This window comes from Dama dama, chromosome 33, assembly GCF_033118175.1.
Source record: "Dama dama isolate Ldn47 chromosome 33, ASM3311817v1, whole genome shotgun sequence".
Lineage (NCBI taxonomy): Eukaryota > Metazoa > Chordata > Mammalia > Artiodactyla > Cervidae > Dama > Dama dama.
The window spans coordinates 10,747,195-10,764,507 of NC_083713.1; the positions used below are offsets into that span (position 1 = coordinate 10,747,195).

A 17,313-nucleotide genomic window follows, 5' to 3' on the forward strand; every position below is an offset into this window, starting at 1 on the left:
ATCCTGGGAAGTTCTGTATTCTAAGACTGGAACATCCCATGTTCTTCTGCTAACTCCACCACCTGACTAAAATTCATGGACTGGGCTACTTGTGTTGCAAAATATAGAGGTCCTCAGTGGTTTCTGGGAGCCCTTGGAGCCTGGGAAATAGATTTGATTAAATAGGGTATCTCTGGCTCTTTATTTTCACTTTGACTTTGAATATAAGTAAAAACTGTCTTCTTCTCTTACCTTCCTCATGATTTCATTCAACAAAAGTGAGTGCCTCTTGTGTATCACATGGCCTGCTGTTCCTTCATGCCATTTATCTTTTTTTTTTTTTTACTTTTGTTTACAATTTCCTGGAAAATTGCTGGGAGCTGATTCTAATCTGGTGTCTGGGGTGGAGTCTGCAGGTTTAGGCCAGGGGCATCTTGAAACTAAGCAGTTTCTCTTACTGCTTAGAGGTGCAGTTCTCTCTTACTCAGAAATGGAATCTGTTTTAGCTGCTGTTTCCTCTTCTCCCCACCACCAGTGGAAGCTGTAAGGAAGCAGCTAAGCCCCACATACTTGTGTGAGCAGGGCCAGTAGAATTCTGGGCATTTTGGAAAATTACAACTTGAGAGACAAGAATGGGCCTCAGAGGACCATCTAGGGAAACACAGTTCTCTTATTTTAGAGATTAAAAAAAAATATTAAGGCCTCAAATAAACTTAATCCAAGCAGAAACCTAGTAAGAAGCCAAGCTGGCATGGGGGTCTTCTGACTCCCAGGGCAGTGGTCTTTCCGACATGAAACACTGCTCATCAAATGAAGTTGGGCTAAGGGGCTCAAATTTTAAAACTGCAGACAGGCATTTTTGAGGGAAAAAGAAGTTCAAATTTGTCTTCCTATGTTGGCTAGAATATAAGATCAATGTTTGCATTTAAAGTGCTTATTTTCAGAGCACTTAGATTCACCCTTCCCTTAAAGGAGGCGACCACTGAGTGAAAGGCTTATCGACTCTCAGCCCCGCCATGGGAGGGACTCGTCTGGTGCTTTCATTTTGTGAACTAAGTGCTTTGATCTCCAAAGAAGCTTCCAAGCCAGAGGCATGTCATGCTCACCTGTTTACATAACAGGTGCCACAAATAGTATTTGTAAGACCAGATCCTTGGTGTTTTGGGCGTGAGGTGGGGGTGGGGGCTATAACACACCAGTCCGACATCTTAGTTCTGTGGTCAGAGTATTGCAGCTAGAAGGGGTCATTTTGCCTAATTATGCAATTTAAACAATTTAATCACTGACTAGGTCTGCACCCCTCTGCTGGCTTGCGTTTCATTCACACTCTCCCTGCATGGTATGCTATCAGATCCCAGCTGCATTTCTCTTTAATTTCAGTGGTAAGTAATCTTCCTGGGATCACATAGCCTTCCTGGGGCTTATCTTTTACCGTTTCATTTAGGCCTGCGTGGTGATACAGAATCTTGACTTTGATGCTGTAGGATAATCTTGCCATTTTCATGGCTATCAAGCAGCACTCAAGCTGACAGAGAAAGCACAGCTTCCTGTAGTTCAGATAAAGTGGTCTCACAGAAAAATCAGTGCCATGTACAAGACTCAAGTTAAACATAACCATTTGGTTAAAAGTAATTAATACGTTTCTTTTAAAGGCTCCATTCTAGTCATACTGCAAGACCTGAAATTATTTAAGACACATTATACATATTACATTCTATAATTTCTACTCTAAGTGCTAGTCTGTGAAAAGGGAACAAAAATAAAGAGGAATTGCTTCAGCATAGGAACAGTGAGCCTTATCTAATTAATATGCAGCTATTTAATTAGCCTAGATTTTTCATTAAAATTTGGCATATAATCAAGTGCATAAGGGGGCTTCCTTGGCGGCTCAGACAGTAAAGAATCTGCCTACATTGCAGGAGACCCAGTTTTGATCCATGGCTCAGGAAGAGCCCCTGGAGAAGGGAATGGCAACTCACCCCAGCATTCTTGCCTGAAGAATTCCATGGACAGAGAAGCATGGTTAACTCAGTCCATGGGGTCACAAGGAGTTGGACACCACCGAGTGCCTAATACATGACCTCCCCATGACTCAATTGCATAATCTCATACAATATCCAATTATACTTTTCTTATATTTAGAACATAATAGTACTAGCCAGACACCTAAAGAGGGAGGGCACACTTCATTTTATAGATGGAGGGAGCTCAGACAGATTAAAGGACTATAGCCTGGTCTCAGAGCCAGAGAGCTCTTGTCTGCAGCTAGGACTGGCCCTAAACCTGAGCTACTCATCTAAAAAAAATTTTATCACAACTCCTTCCTCGTTATAGATACCTTTATAATGCTAATTAGTTGCTTAAAGTGTCTGGGAGACAATGTGCTGTTCTATACAGAGCATAGGATTTGGTATTTGACGGATGAGGGGCTCCTACTTTAGCCCCACTTCCTGAAAACCCAGTGACCTAGATACCAGTTACTTGCTCTCTATGGAGCCAGTTTTCCTCATTTGTCAAATTGGAGTAAATATCTGACATGGAGTTGATGGAGTCCAAATGTGATGTGTGTGGAGTACACAGACATGGTAGGTGGGTTAACACGTGGTCCACCCACAGTGAGGCTGAAACTGCCTACTTTCTGAAGTACAGGATGCCCTAATGACAGCATCAAGTAATGGATTCATGCTTTGACAGAGTAACTAGATACGTGAGGGAGGCTGGAAGGTGAATAATCCTTACGGGTTTGCTCACTATGGTGGGAAAGAAACCGAGGGATGGCACTGCAGATTTGCTGGACAGAAATCCAGATTTTAAGGAAGAGTGGCTATTCCCCTTTCATCTGTATAGCAGCCTTTGGGAAATTTTTAATTTATTTCTGGTAGTGGAGAATAACAAGGTTGTATTAGAATAACAAGGTTAGTCATGTTTTATTGTGAGAGATCAACTCCTTGGAAAACTCCACACTTACAAAGCAATTATTCAGATTATTTAATAATCATTTTAAAAAGCTTTAAATTTAAATAACTTGATTTGAAAGTATGAAACCTTTCAAACACAACTGTAAAAAATAAGCATTTCTTAAACCTGGAGGTGCCATGTCAGTGTTTGAATATGGTAAAATAATTAACTGGTAACTAGGTCAGCTGTACTCTCCGGGCTGAGAATACTGGTCACCTCGCTGGCCTTGCCCCAGCTAGTTAGGGCAGAGGTTCCACATCAGGAGAGACAAAGACAAGAGGTTACTGTCTCTGCTGTTTGTAAAGCAGAGGTGTCCATCTGAGAGGGGTGGCTGAGAGGTTTTGCCCAGGGACAAGAGAGAGCTGTTACGGATAGAGTTCTGACATTATTTTAAATAGAGTGAAGTTCAAGCCTAAGGCATTCTTGAAAATAATGGCGATTTTGGTGGTAAGCAACTAAAAGGCTAGTAGCTCTAGCAGAGCAGCTAGATAATCCATAAACCAGCTAGTTTACCAAAGAGAACCAGAAGAGACAGCTAAGGAGTCTTCCCAGGAATCTCAAACGCTGGCCTCAGAGATTAGCTAACCTCGAAAAGGGACCTAAATTTAATGAATCAGAGTGTGGAACAATTTATGTCCTACACAATGCAAATAGTGTTAAGTAATGGAAAATGGTGCAGCTGGCTTGTTAAATAGCTTTGCGATTCTTTAGAAAGTTAGTTACCAATTGACTCAGTAATTTTGCTCCTAGGTATGTAACCAGGTGAAATGAAAATAAAAGGAAATGAAAGTACTGACATATGCTACAGGATGAATGCTAAGTGAAAGAAGGTACTAACAAAGCCCACATATCACACAAATGTTTTTATGAAGTGTCCAGAGTAGGCAAATTTATAGACAGAAACTGCTGACTATAGTGCCACAGTGGCTGCATATGGCATGGGGTGGCATAGGTTTGGAGTAATGGGGAGAGACTGGTAATGAGTTGAGTCTGGGGGTGACAAAAATGTTCTAAAATTGACTGTGGTGATGGTACATGACTTTGAATATACTAAAAATGGCTGAACTATGCACTTTAAATGAGCAAATTGTACAGTTTGTGAGTTACTTATATCTCAGTCTAGCTGTTTAAATGAAGTGCGTAGGCCTTACTTGGATACTGATACAGACATAAAAAGCTACTTATACAGAACAAGATGGTGGAGGAGTAGGTGATGTGGAGTACATCTCTCTCCACGATCAGGAACACACCTTCAGGCACAGAAGTGCATGCAGAACACCAGCTGAAAGCGGGCCGGAGTACCTGACCAGAGGAAAAGAATGTATAGAACCACGCAAAACTCGGTAATACTGAAGAGCTAGGGGGAGAAACAGGAGTGTCGGTAGGACTGGACCTGCCCTCGGCGGGTGGGGGAACTAGAGCGGGGGTCTGATCCCCACACTGGGGGCAATTGTCTGAGTCAGAGGGGAAACATTTAAGGCTGGGAGTGAAACAGCTGCTCTTTGGCAGCCTAAATGGAATGAGAACACAGTCCTTGTCGCAGCCATAACAACCCCGGACAGTGACGCCGGTCCCCTGGAAGCCACAGCAGCTGGGAACTGGTGTTTAGGGATTGTGGAGCAATCCCAGGGCAAGGGCTGCTGTTGACTGTGGAGAGACTGATGGAGGGGATGTGAGGGAGGAGATTGTGGTTGGAAATGCCTGTGGAGGAAAGCCAGGCAGCCATGGAAGCAAGGCGATACTGCTGAGTCACGCGTAGGGGGTGGAGCCATCACCATAGCCTCTCTCTCCCCACACGCCAGCATTGGCAGCTGAACAATAGAGAGGCTGGACCATCAAACACCTGTCGCACTGATCTACAGAGAGGACCCCACCCAGGGGGCCCCTCTATGTGCCTGACACACGGAACAGCACAGAAGGACCCCACCCAGGGTGCCTGCCCCTTTAAGTGCCTGACGTGCTGATCTACAGAGAGGACCCCAGCCAGGGGGTGCCCCTCTACGTGCCTGATGCACGGAACAACAGAGAAGGACCCCAGGCAAGGGAGCCCTCTAAGTGCCTGAACAGGCAGAGCTATGGAGAAAGACTGGGCACAGAAGCTTGAAAAAGAAGACTCTGATAGGGCTGTAACTCCTGCGGCTGAGGCAGTCCGTGTCCCTGCACACTCGGCGCCGCCAGGGTCCCTGCAAGCCAAGTTGCAGCGCCACCTTCACGATCAATTCTCACTGGGGCAGAGCTGCCACAGGCAAAAAAAGTCTTGAGTCTATGCTCACAGGATCACTTCGGTCGTGTCTGACTCTGCAACCCTGTAGACTGTGGCCTGCCAGGCTTCTCTGTCAGGGAGCGGGGTTCTCCAGGCAAGAACACTGGAGCGTGTCGGCCAACACTGGCTGCCATACCCTCTGGAGCACCGTATTTCCTGCTGCCCCAGCCGCCACCTCCCCCGAGTACCTGGTGCTGCCAGAACCCCTGCCACCCGAGCCGCTCTACCACCTCCATACCCGGCCCTCACAGGGACAGACCCAAGTCCTCCAGGGCAGCCTCAGGAGCAAACCCCAGGGGACGACCCACATGCAGAGGTGGAAATAAAACCACAATTGAAACCCAGGGTCAGTGTGACTAAGGAAGAAGACCCAAAACCTTCCCACCAGCTGTACAAGCTGCAGATTAAATCCACAGGATCAACCAGGCAGACTCTGTGTCTATGGAATACACAAAAGGTCACTGAGAGCTCCCACAACAGAAAACGCACTAGTTCTGACAGCTGTGGACATCGGAGGCAAGAACACACAGGAGTAGGACCAGATTAGAGTCTGAGCTGCCCCCACAGCAGGTCCGGAGACCAGCACAGTGTTGGAGGGCATCCTGGGGAGGCGAGGTGGACTGTGACTGCCAGCGAGGGAAAGGACTCTGACAGCAGTGACTCTAGAAACACATATACTACTCTTATGTTTTGACTTGTTCTGTAGATTCTTCTGGATTTCTTTTCTTTTCTCCCCTGCTCTGTTGTAGTTGTTGATTTTATTGGCACTATGAAATCTAATTAAGCTTTTGAGCTTTTTTTTTTTTTTTTCTGCTCAGTCACATTTTTTATTGTTATAAACCTCTGCCTCTATGTTGGGCTTTTGCAGTTCTGTGGTTTCCCTTTTTTTCTTTTTTTTAAATTTTTTAAGCCTATTATTATTTTTTCTACATTTATTCCTTTGTTACCTTTTCTTACTGTTCTTTTCCCCTTGCAGTTATCTTTAATGTATATAAATCTTTATCTTTAATGTATATAAATCTTTATATACCTCTTTAACTTTGCATATGTATTCTTTTCTTTCCTCTCAACATACTTAGTAGTTTTATTTTCATTGCTTTATTCCCCAATTGGCACCTTGCTTTAGTTCTTTAGTTTTGTTTTCCAGTTTGTGCTTTAGTTAGTTTTGTTCTGGTAGATATAATTTTTGGTTTTGTTTGCAGGGTCAATCTATTGTACTTTTTGATGGACTGTTTTGATTTTGTTTATGGGTGTATATGTATAGGTGTATGTTCAGGCTCTTTTTATTGTTGTTTTAAACCTCTGCCTCTATGCTGGACGTTTGCAGTTCTGTGGAGTTTTCCTTTTGTTTAACTTTTTTTTAAACCTATTATATTTTTTCTACCATTATTCCTTTGCTTTTCTTACTGTTCTTTCCCCCTTGCAGTTAAACTTTATATAAATCTTCTTCATCTATCTCTATTTAACTTTGCATATCTATTCTTTCTTTCCTCTCAACATTATTTGTTAGTTTTGTTTACATTGCTTTATTCCCCACTTGGCACCTTGCTTTAGTTTTGTTTTCCAGTTTGTGCTTTAGTTAGTTCTGATCTTAACTGGTAAATATAATTTTTGATTTCCTTTGTTCGCTGGGTCAATCTACTGTACTTTTTGTTGGACTGTTTTGACTCTGCTCATGGGTGTACATGAATATGCCATTATTTTAATTATTGTTTGCCTGATTTTGTAATTGCCATTTGTCTGGGGTTCATGTTTGGTTTCTCATTTTTGGATATTTGTTTTAATCTCACTTAATGCCATAACAAACCACTTGTGGAATCTTCAATTCCTAACCAGAGATCAAGCCCTGAGCCTTTGGAGTGGGAGCACTGACTCCAAGACCCTATACTACCAGAGAACTACCTCTAGGGAGTATCAAATAGTGAGAACTCACACAAAGGAAACCACTTGAATACAAGACATGGCATCATCCAACCACCATTAGCACCCTGTGCAGGACGCCTCATCTAAACAACAAACAAAACAAAAATACAAACCCAATCATCAGCAGATAGGATTACCACCTCACTCAGACTTGCCCATTAGAGGAAAAACAAACAAAAACTCACAAATCTCACCCCATAGGAAGCTCACACAAACCACTGCACCAACCTTAGAAGGGCAGAAACCAAAAGGAAGATAGAATTCAACCTTGAAGCCTGGGAAAAGGAGACCTCAAAAACAATAAGTTAAAAAAAAAAAAATAATGAAAAGCAGAGAAATACTACAGAAATGAAAGAACAAAGTAGAAACATGGAAGTCCAAATAAGTGAAGAGGAAACAGGTAAACTACCTGAAAAAGAACTCAGATAATGATAGTAAAGATGATCACAAACCTTGAAAACAACATGGAGAAAATGCAACAATCAATTAACAAAGACCTAGGAGAATTAAAGAACAAACATACAGAGACAAACACAATTACTGAAATTAAAAATACTCTAGAAAGAATCAACAGCAGAATATTTGAAGCAGAAGAGCAAATCCGTGAACTGGAAGATAAGAATGGTGGAAATAACTTCTGAAGAACAGAATAAAGTAAAAAGAATGAAAAGAATTGAGGATCGCCTCAGAGACCTCTGGGATAATATTAAATGCACCAACATTCGAATTATAGGGGTCCCAGAAGAAAAACAGAAAAAGAAAGGGTATGAGAAAATTTTTGAAGGGATTATAGTTGAAAATTTCCCCAACATAGAAAAGGAAATAGTCAATCAACTCAAAGAGGCACAAAGAATCCCATACAGGATAAACCCAAGGAGAAACATGCCAAGACACATACTAATCAAACTAATGAAGACTAAACACAAAGAAAGAATATTAAAAGCAGCAAGGGAGAAGCAACAAGTAACACACAAGGGAAACCATACATGCTTAACAGCTGTTCTTTCAGCAGAAACTGCAGACCAGAAGGGAATGGCAGGATATATTTAAAGTACTGAAAGGGAAAAATTTACAACAAAGATTACTCTACCTGGCAAGGATCTCATTCAAAATTGATGGAAAAATAAAAAGCTTTCAGACAAGCGAAAGTAAAGAGAATTCAGTACCACCAAACAAGCTTTACAACAAATGTTAAAGGGACTTACATAGTCAAGAAATACAAGATCTACAAAATGAACACCAAACAATTAAGAAAATGGCAGTAGGAACATATATATCAATAGTAAAGTAAGTAAAGTTGCTCAGTCCAACTTTTTGTGTCCAACTCTTTGTGACCCCATGGACTGTAGCCTACCAGGCTTCTCTGTCCATGGGATTTTCCACGCAAGAGTACTGGAGTGGGTTGCCATTTCCTTCTCCAGGAGATCTTCCCAACACAGGAATTGAACCTGGGTCTCCCGCATTGTAGGCAGACACTTTACCGTCTGAGTCACCAGGGAAGTACAATATATATATATATATATCAATAATTACTTGAAATGTAAATGGATTAAACGCTGCAACCAAAAGACACAGACTGGCTGAATGCATACAAAAACAAGACCCATATATACACTGTCTACAAGAAAACCACTTTAGACCTAAAGACACATATAGAATGAAAGTGAGAGGATGTAAAAATATATTCCATGCAAATGGAAAGCAAAAGTAAACTGGAGTAGCAATCCTCAGTTCAGTTCAGTTGCTCAGTTGTGTCTGATTCTGCGACCCCATGGATTGCAGAACGCCAGGCCTCCCTGTCCATCACCAACTCCCAGAATTTACTCAAACTATGTCCAACAAGTCAGTGACACCATCCAACCATCTCAACCTCTGTCACCCCTTCTTCTCCTGTCTTCAATCTTTCCCAGCATCAGGGTCTTTTCAAATGAGTCAGTTCTTTGCATCAGGTGGACAAAGTATTGGAGTTTCAGCTTCAGCATCAGTCCTTCCAATTAATATTCAGGACTGATTTCCTTTAGGATGGACTGGTTGGATCTCCCTGCAGTCCAAGAGACTCTCAAGAATTCTCCAACACCACAGTTCAAAATCATTAATTCTTTGGTGCTCAGCTTTCTTTACAGTCCAACTCTCACATCCATACATGGCCACTGGAAAAACCATAGCTTTGACTAGATGGATCTTTGTTGGCAAAGTAATGTCTCTGTTTTTTAATGTGCTGTCTAGTTTGGTCATAAGTTTTCTTCCATGAAGTGAGCATCTTTTTATTTCATGGCTGCAATCACAATCTGCAATGATTCTGGAGCCCAAGAAAATAAAGTCTGTCACTGTTTCCACTGTTTCCCCATATATTTGCCATGAAGTGATGGTACCGGATGCCATGATCTTAGTTTTCTCAATGTTGAGCTTTAAGCCAACTTTTTCACTCTCTTCTTTCATCAAGAGGCTCTTTAGTTCTTCGCTTTCTGCATAAGGGTGGTGTCATCTGCATATCTGAGGTTATTATATTTCTTCCCACAATCTTGATTCCAGCTCATGCTTCATCCAGCCCAGCGTTTCTCATGATGTACCCTGCATATAAGTTAAATAAGCAGGGTAACAATATACAGCCTTGATGTACTCCTTTCCCTAATTGGAACCAGTCTGTTGTTCCATGTCCAGTTCTAACTGTTGCTTCTGGACCTGCATATAGCTTTCTAAAGAGGCAGGTAAGGTGGTCTAGTATTCCCATCTCTTTCAGAATTTCCCCCAGTTTGTTGTGATCCACATAATCAAAGGCTTTGGCATAGTCAATAAAATAGAAGTAGATATTTTTCTGGAACCCTCTTTTTTGATGATCCAGCGGATGTTGGCAGTTTGATCTCTGGTTCCTCTGCCTTTTCTAAATCCAGTTTGAACATCTGAAGTTCATGATTCACATACTGCTGAAGCCTGGCTTGGAGAATTTTGAGCATTACTTTACTAGCGTGTGAGATGAGTGCAGTTGTGCAGCAGTTTGAGCATTGTTTGGCATTGCCTTTCTTTGGATTGGGATAAAAACTGACCTTTCCCAGTCCTGTGGTCACTGCCGAGTTTTAAAAATTTGCTGGCATATTGAGTGCAGCACTTTCACAGCATCTTTTAGGACTTGAAATAGCTCTGCTGGAATTTCATCACCTCCACTAGCTTTGTTCCTAGTGATGCTTCCTAAGGCCCACTTGACTTCACATTCCAGGATGTCTGGCTCTAGGTGAATGATCACACCATCATGGTTATCTGGGTCATTAAGATCTTTTTTGTATACTTCTTCTGTGTATTCTTGCCACCTCTTCTTAATATTTTCTGCTTCTGTTAGGTCCATACCATTTCTGTCCTTTATTGTGCCCATCTTTGCATGAAATGTTCCCTTGGTATCTCTAATTTTCTTGAAGAGATTTCTAGTCTTTCCCATTCTATTGTTTTCCTCAATTTCTTTGCAGTGATCACTGAGGAAGGCTTTCTTATCTCTCCTTGTTATTCTTTGAAACTCTGCTTTCAAATGGGAATATCTTTCCTTTTCTCCTTTGCCTTTCGCTTCTCTTCTATTCACATCTGGTTGTAAGGCCTCCTCAGATAACCATTTTGCTCTTTTGCATTTCTTTCTCCTGGGAATGGTCTTGATCTCTGCCTCCTGTATAATGTCATGAACCTCCGTCCACAGTTCTTCAGGCACTCTATCAGATCTAATCCCTTGAATCTATATGTCACTTCGACTGTATAATCATAAGGGATTTGATTAGGTCATACCTGATTTAGGTTTAGTGGATTCCCCTACTTTCTTCAGTATAAGTCTGAATTTGGTAATAACAGAATGATCTCTGTTCACTATCAAGGCAAACCATTCAATATCACAGTAATCCAAGTCTATGGCCCAACCAGTAATGCTAGAGAAGCTGAAGTTGAATGGTTCTATGAAGACCTTCAAGTGCTTCTAGACCTAACACCCAAAAAAGACATCCCTTTCATTATAGGGGACTGGAATGCAAAAGTAGGAAGTCAAGAAATACCTACAGTAACAGGCAAATTTGGCCTTGGAGTACAGAATGAAGCAGGGCAAAGGCTATAGAGTTTTGCCAAGAGAACACACTGGTCATAGCAAACACCCTCTTCCAACAACACAAGAGAAGACTCTACATATAGACATCACCAGGTGGTCAATGACGAAATCAGATTGATTACATTCTTTGCAGCAAAAGATGGAGAAGCTCTATAGTCAGCAAAAACAAGACCAGGAGCTGACTGTGGCTCAGATATGAACTCCTTATCGCCAAATTCAGCAATCCTCATATGAGACAAACTAGACCTTAAAATAAAGATTATTAGAGATAATGAAGGACAGTACATAATGATCAAGGGATCATTCCAAGGGGAAGACATAATAGTTGTAAATATCTATGGACCCAACATACTAGCACCTCAATACATAAGACAAACACTAACAGACATAAAAGGAGAAACTGACAGTAACACAGTAATAGTAAGACACTTTAACACCCCACTCACACCAATGGACAGTTCATCAAAACAAGAAAATTAATTAATAACCATAAGTCTTAAATGATACATTAGATGAGATGGATCTCGTTGGTATCTTCAGGACATTCCATCCAAATGCACCTTCTTCTCAAGTGCACATGGAGCATTTTTCATGATAGACCACATCTTAGGTCACAAATCAAACCTCAGTAAATTTAAGAAAATTGAAATTGTGTAAAGCATCTTCTCTGACCACAACAAGAAAAAAACTGTAAGAAACACAAACACATGGAGATTAAACAATACATTTCTAAATAACCAACAGGTTACTGAAGAAATCAAAAGGGAAATAAAAAAATCTAGAAAAATGACAATGAAAACACGACAACTCAAAACCTATGGGATGCAGCAAAAGCAGGTCTATGAGGGAAGTTTACAGCAATACACTCCCACCTAAGAAACAAGGAAAAACATTAAATAGACAAACTAATTTCATACCTGAAACAACTGGAAAAAGAAGAACCAAAAAAATCCCAAAATTAGTAGAAGGAAAGAAATCATAAAGATCCAAGCAGAAGTATCTGAAAAAGAAATAAAATAATAGTAAAGATAAATAAAACTAAAAGCTGGTTCTTTGAGAAGATAAACAGAATTGATAAACCTTTAGCCAGACTAATGAAGAACAAAAGAGAGGAGAATCAAATCAATAAAATTAGAAATGAAAAAGGAGAGGTTACAACAGACAGTGCAGAAATACAAAGGATTATAAGAGACTATTTTGAACAACTATATGGCAATAAAATGGATAACCTGGAAAAAATGGACAGATTTTTAGAGAAGTTCAATCTTCTAAGACTGAACCAAGAAGAAATAGAAATTATGAACAACCCAATTACAAGCACTGAAATTGAAGCTGTGATCAAAAATTTTGCAAAAAACAAAAGCCCAGAACCAGATGGCGTCACAGGAGAATTCTAGCAAACATTTAGAGAAGAGCTAATGCCTATCCTTCTAAACACTTTCAAAAAATTTCAGAGGAAGGAACACTTCCAAATTCACTTTATGAGGCTACTATCACCCTGATATCTAAACCAGACAAAGACAACACGAAAAAAGAAAATTACAGGCCAATATCACTGATGAACATAGATGCAAAAATCCTCAACAAAATTTCAGCAAACAGAATTCAGCAACACATCAAAAAGCTCATACCCCATGATCAAGTTGGGTTTACTCCAGGAATGCAAGGATTCTTCAAAATATAGAAATCAGTCGATGTGATAACCATTATTAACAAATTGAAAGATAAAAACCATATGATCATCTCTATAGATGCAGAAAGTCTTTGACAAAATTCAGCACCCATTTGATTAAAACTCTTCAAAAAACGGGCATAGAAGGAACCTACCTCAACATAGTAAAGGCCATAGATGATAAGCCTACAGCAAACATTATTCTCAATGGCAAAAAACTGAAAGCATTCCCCCTAAGATCAGGAACAAGACAAGGGTGTCCACTTTCACCACTATTATTCAACATAGTTCTGGAAGTCCTAGCTACAGCAATTAGAGAAGAAAAAGAAATAAAAGTAATCCAGATCAGAAAAGAAGTAAAGCTCTCACTGTTTGCAGATGACATGATACTGTATGTAAAAAAACCCTACAGACAGTATCAGAAAATTACTAGAGCTAATCAGTGAATTTAGCAAAGCTGCAGGATACAAAATCAATACACAGAAATCACTTGCATTTTTATATACTATGAAAAATCAGAAAGAGAAATTAAGGAATCAATCCCATTCACCATGGGAACAAAAAGAATTACATATTTAGGAATAAACTTAAGTAAGGAGACAATAGAACTGTACACAGAAAAGTGTAAGACACAAATGAAAGAAATCAAAGATGACATAAACAGATGGAGAGATATTCCATGTTCCTGGGTAGGAAGAATCAATATTGTGAAAATGACTATACTATCAAATGCAATCTACAGATTCAGTGCAATCCCTATCAAATTACTAATGGCATTTTTCACAGAACTAGAACAAAAAATTTCACAATTCATATGGAAACACAAAAGACCAAGCCAAAGCAGCCTTGAGAAAGAATGGTGCTGGAGGAATCAACCTTCCTGACTTCTGATTATACTACAAAGCTACAGTCATCAAGACAGTATGGTACTGCCACAAAACAGAAATATACACCAATGGAACAAGATAGAAATCCCAGAAATAAACCCATGCACCTATGGGTACTTTATTTTTGAGAAAGGAGGCAAGAATATACAATGGGGCAAAGACAGCCTCTTCAATAAATGGTGCTGGGAAAACTGGACAGCTACATGTAAAAGACTGGAGAAGGGCATGGCAACCCACTCCAGTATTTTTGCCTGGAGAATCCCATGGACAGAGGAGCCTGGTGGACTACAGTCCATGGGGTCGCAGAGTCAGACACAACTGAAGCGACTTAGCACACACACATGCACTTGTAAAAGAATGAAATTAGGACACTTCCTAACACCATACACAAAGATAAACTCAAAATGGATTAAAGATCTAAATGTGGGACCAGGAACTATAAAACTCTTGGAGGAAAACATAGGCAGAACACTCTCCAACATAAATCACAGCAGGATCCTCTTTGGCCCACCTCCTAGAGTAACGGAAATAAAAACAAAAGTAAACAAGTGGGACTTGATTAAACTTAAAAAGCTTTTGCACAGCAAAGGAAACCATAAGCAAGGTGAAAAGACAACCCTCAGAATGGGAGGAAATGATAGCAAATGAAACAACTGACAAAAGATTAATTTTAAAAATATACAAGCAGCTCATACAATTCAATGCCAGAAAAACAAACAACCCAATCAAAAAGTGGGAAAAAGATCTAAACAGATTCTCCAAAGAAGACATACAGATGACTAACAAACACATGAAAGATGCTAACACCACTCATTATTAGAGGAATACAAAACCACAGTGAGCTATCACCTCACACCGGTCAGGATGGCCCTCATCAAAAAGTCTACAAATAAATGCTGGAGAGGGTGTGGAGAGAAGGGAACACTCTTGCACTGTTGGTGGGAATGTAAACTGATACAGCCACCATGGAAGACAGTATGGAGATTCCTTAAAAATCCAGGAATAAAAGCACCAAATGACCCAGCAATCCTACTCCTAGGCATATACCAAGGAAACCAAAACTGAAAAAGACACATGTATCACGTTGTTCACTGCAGCACTGTTTACAAGACCTAGAACATGGAAGCAACCTAGATGTCCATTGACAGATGAATGGATAAAGCTGTGGTACATATACACAGTGGAATATTACTCCCATAAAAAGGAACACATTTGAGTCAGTTCTGATGAGGTGGATGAACCTAGAACCTATTATACAGAGTGAAGTGAGTCAGAAAGAAAGAAATAGTATTGTAATGCATATATATGTAATCTAGAAGAATGGTAGTGAAGAATTTATTTACAGGGCAGCAACAGAGAAACAGACACAGAGGCCAGACTTATGGACACGGGAGAGGGGAGGAGAGGGTGAGATGTGTGGAAAGAGTAACATGGAAACTTACATTACCATATGTAAAATAGCCAATGGGAATTTGCTGTACAGCTCAGGAAACTCAAACAGGGGCTCTGTATCAATCTAGAGGGGTGGGATGGGAGGGAGGTGGGAGGGAGGTTCAAAAGGGAGGGGATGTATGTTTACCTATGGCTGATTCATGTTAAGGTTTGACAGAAAACAAAATTCTATAAAGCAATTATCCTTCAATAAAAAATATTAAAAAGGAAAAAAGAATGTAATAAGTTAAAGCATAAAAAAAAAAAGACTTACAATGCTAGTTTTTAAAAATAAAATAAACATTCACCTGAATCTTGAAAGCCACATTCACTTGGAACAGAGATCAGAAGAGAAAATAGAGCAGAGGCTCCAAGGGAGTGAATGGCTAAGAGCAAAATGTTCAAGGATACTCCATTTCCTATGTTCTTTCCTAGTAGCTCCTTGGCCAGAGACCTCAGTTCTGCCATCTTCTGACTAGAAGAAGTGATGTATTCAATGAAGCTAATGAATTAAGTGAGAGAAAAAATTAAGAAAATACAAAGGCAATTTTAAGATCACAAGCTATACCCTTAAGAAGCTGAACTGAACCTCAAAATAGAACTTTCAACAAAATTACAAGATGATAAGTGCAGGGATCAAATCTGTAATCATTTTTCCACAAGCCTATCTGAAAAGAACTGAGCAAGGGACACTGTGTGACAAGAGAAAAAAAGATCCATAATTGTTCTGCTTTGTACTAATTTATTCAACAGTGTTTAACATCCATGAAAACCAACAAAATGACCAAATAACCGGAGAGGCCATAAAGAGACATGAAGGGACATTAAATGTGCTGTTTTAACCACCATAGTAGATAGTCAGTGTAAGACACTCTCTAAGTCTATAAACCATATAGATGTTTAAGCATATTATAAAAATTTAAAAGGGTACTTTCAATGAGTACCAATATAAAAGTGTAAACTCCCAAAATAGTAGAAACAGAATCTAAAGAAATAAAAATATTAAAAAATAGCCACTATAGCAATTTGTGAACATTCCCTGAGATGTGCGCTTATGATGTGTACACTTGTTTTTGCATTAACTTTTTAATATAGATTTTATAGAAGAGTATCATTGAATTGGAAAACTCCAAAGTGATTATTACGTGACTCAGTAGACACAGTAACAGAGTTACTAGCTCTTCTTATTGGCTCTAAGGCTGTCATGAAAACCGTCTTTACTAGTAGACACCTTCTCTGAAAGGTATGGAGTCAGATGATGTGCATCTAGAATTTTTCAGATTTTAGGCAGCTTGTATTATATAACATCCTCAGTGAAGTCTGTGAAATACTACCATAATCAAATCATTTCCCTAAATTTCTCTATGAGAAATATACAAGAGTGATGAATCAAGACTGTAGAGAACCTCACATCAGTTCAAGTCATACTTGGCCACCAAATAAATTCTGAAATTAAAACACTATCTACAAAACCTTAAAAAAACTTTTTATATCTCCAAATTGCAGATAAAGGGACCTATGCTGTACAAGTTCAACTTCCAGCTCTCCTTTAAGGCTGATAAGGGAAATGAGATGATGATGTACACGGCAACTGTAAAACATGACGTATACACAACTTCATGTTACCAGTTACTTAAGAGTAAAGCCTGTTAGTATTTAACATTTCAAGAACAGGAATAACATTTAAATAGATTTGTGGAGTATCGACATACAACAGAAACAAACCAAAATACAAACACAAAGTGCAAACCCTCCCCCACTCCCCAAGGCTCAGAGAGCAGCTATCCAGCTGTAGTCTACTTTCCTAAATTTCTTCAGTTCCTTTTCTTCTGATTTTGACAACTGATGTATAACGTCTTCTTCCAAATCTGTGTTATTTATATCCTGGATCTTTTCAGTGAAATTACTTTCTTCATCTGAATCATCACTTTCTTTTTCTTCTTCCATATCGACATCATCAGGATTTTCTTCAGCACTTTAACAATAACAGAATAAAATGCAATTACTATTGAAAAACATTTCTAAACAATAACTTTCTAATTTAAGATACTTATGAAAAAAATCATATGAACAAAATTAATGAAAATTCTTGTTACTGATACACTTTTATTTTATTTATTTGACT

The 17,313-nt window shown here is 39.6% G+C and overlaps 1 protein-coding gene and 1 long non-coding RNA gene across 2 annotated transcripts in view; one reads left to right on the forward strand and one right to left on the reverse strand.

Moving 5' to 3' along the window:
- Nucleotides 1-17,313, forward strand: part of LOC133051178 (uncharacterized) — a 55,113-nt gene that overhangs the window by 21,846 nt on the left and 15,954 nt on the right. The gene's annotated exons all lie outside the window — the stretch shown is intronic.
- The window catches only part of WDR75 (WD repeat domain 75), a 34,466-nt gene continuing 33,042 nt past the window's right edge, over nucleotides 15,890-17,313 (reverse strand). Inside the window, exon 21 of the mRNA XM_061135656.1 lies at nucleotides 15,890-17,163. Coding sequence (XP_060991639.1) covers nucleotides 16,959-17,163 — 205 coding nt within the window. The 3' untranslated portion in view covers nucleotides 15,890-16,958. The remainder of the gene's footprint in view (nucleotides 17,164-17,313) is intronic.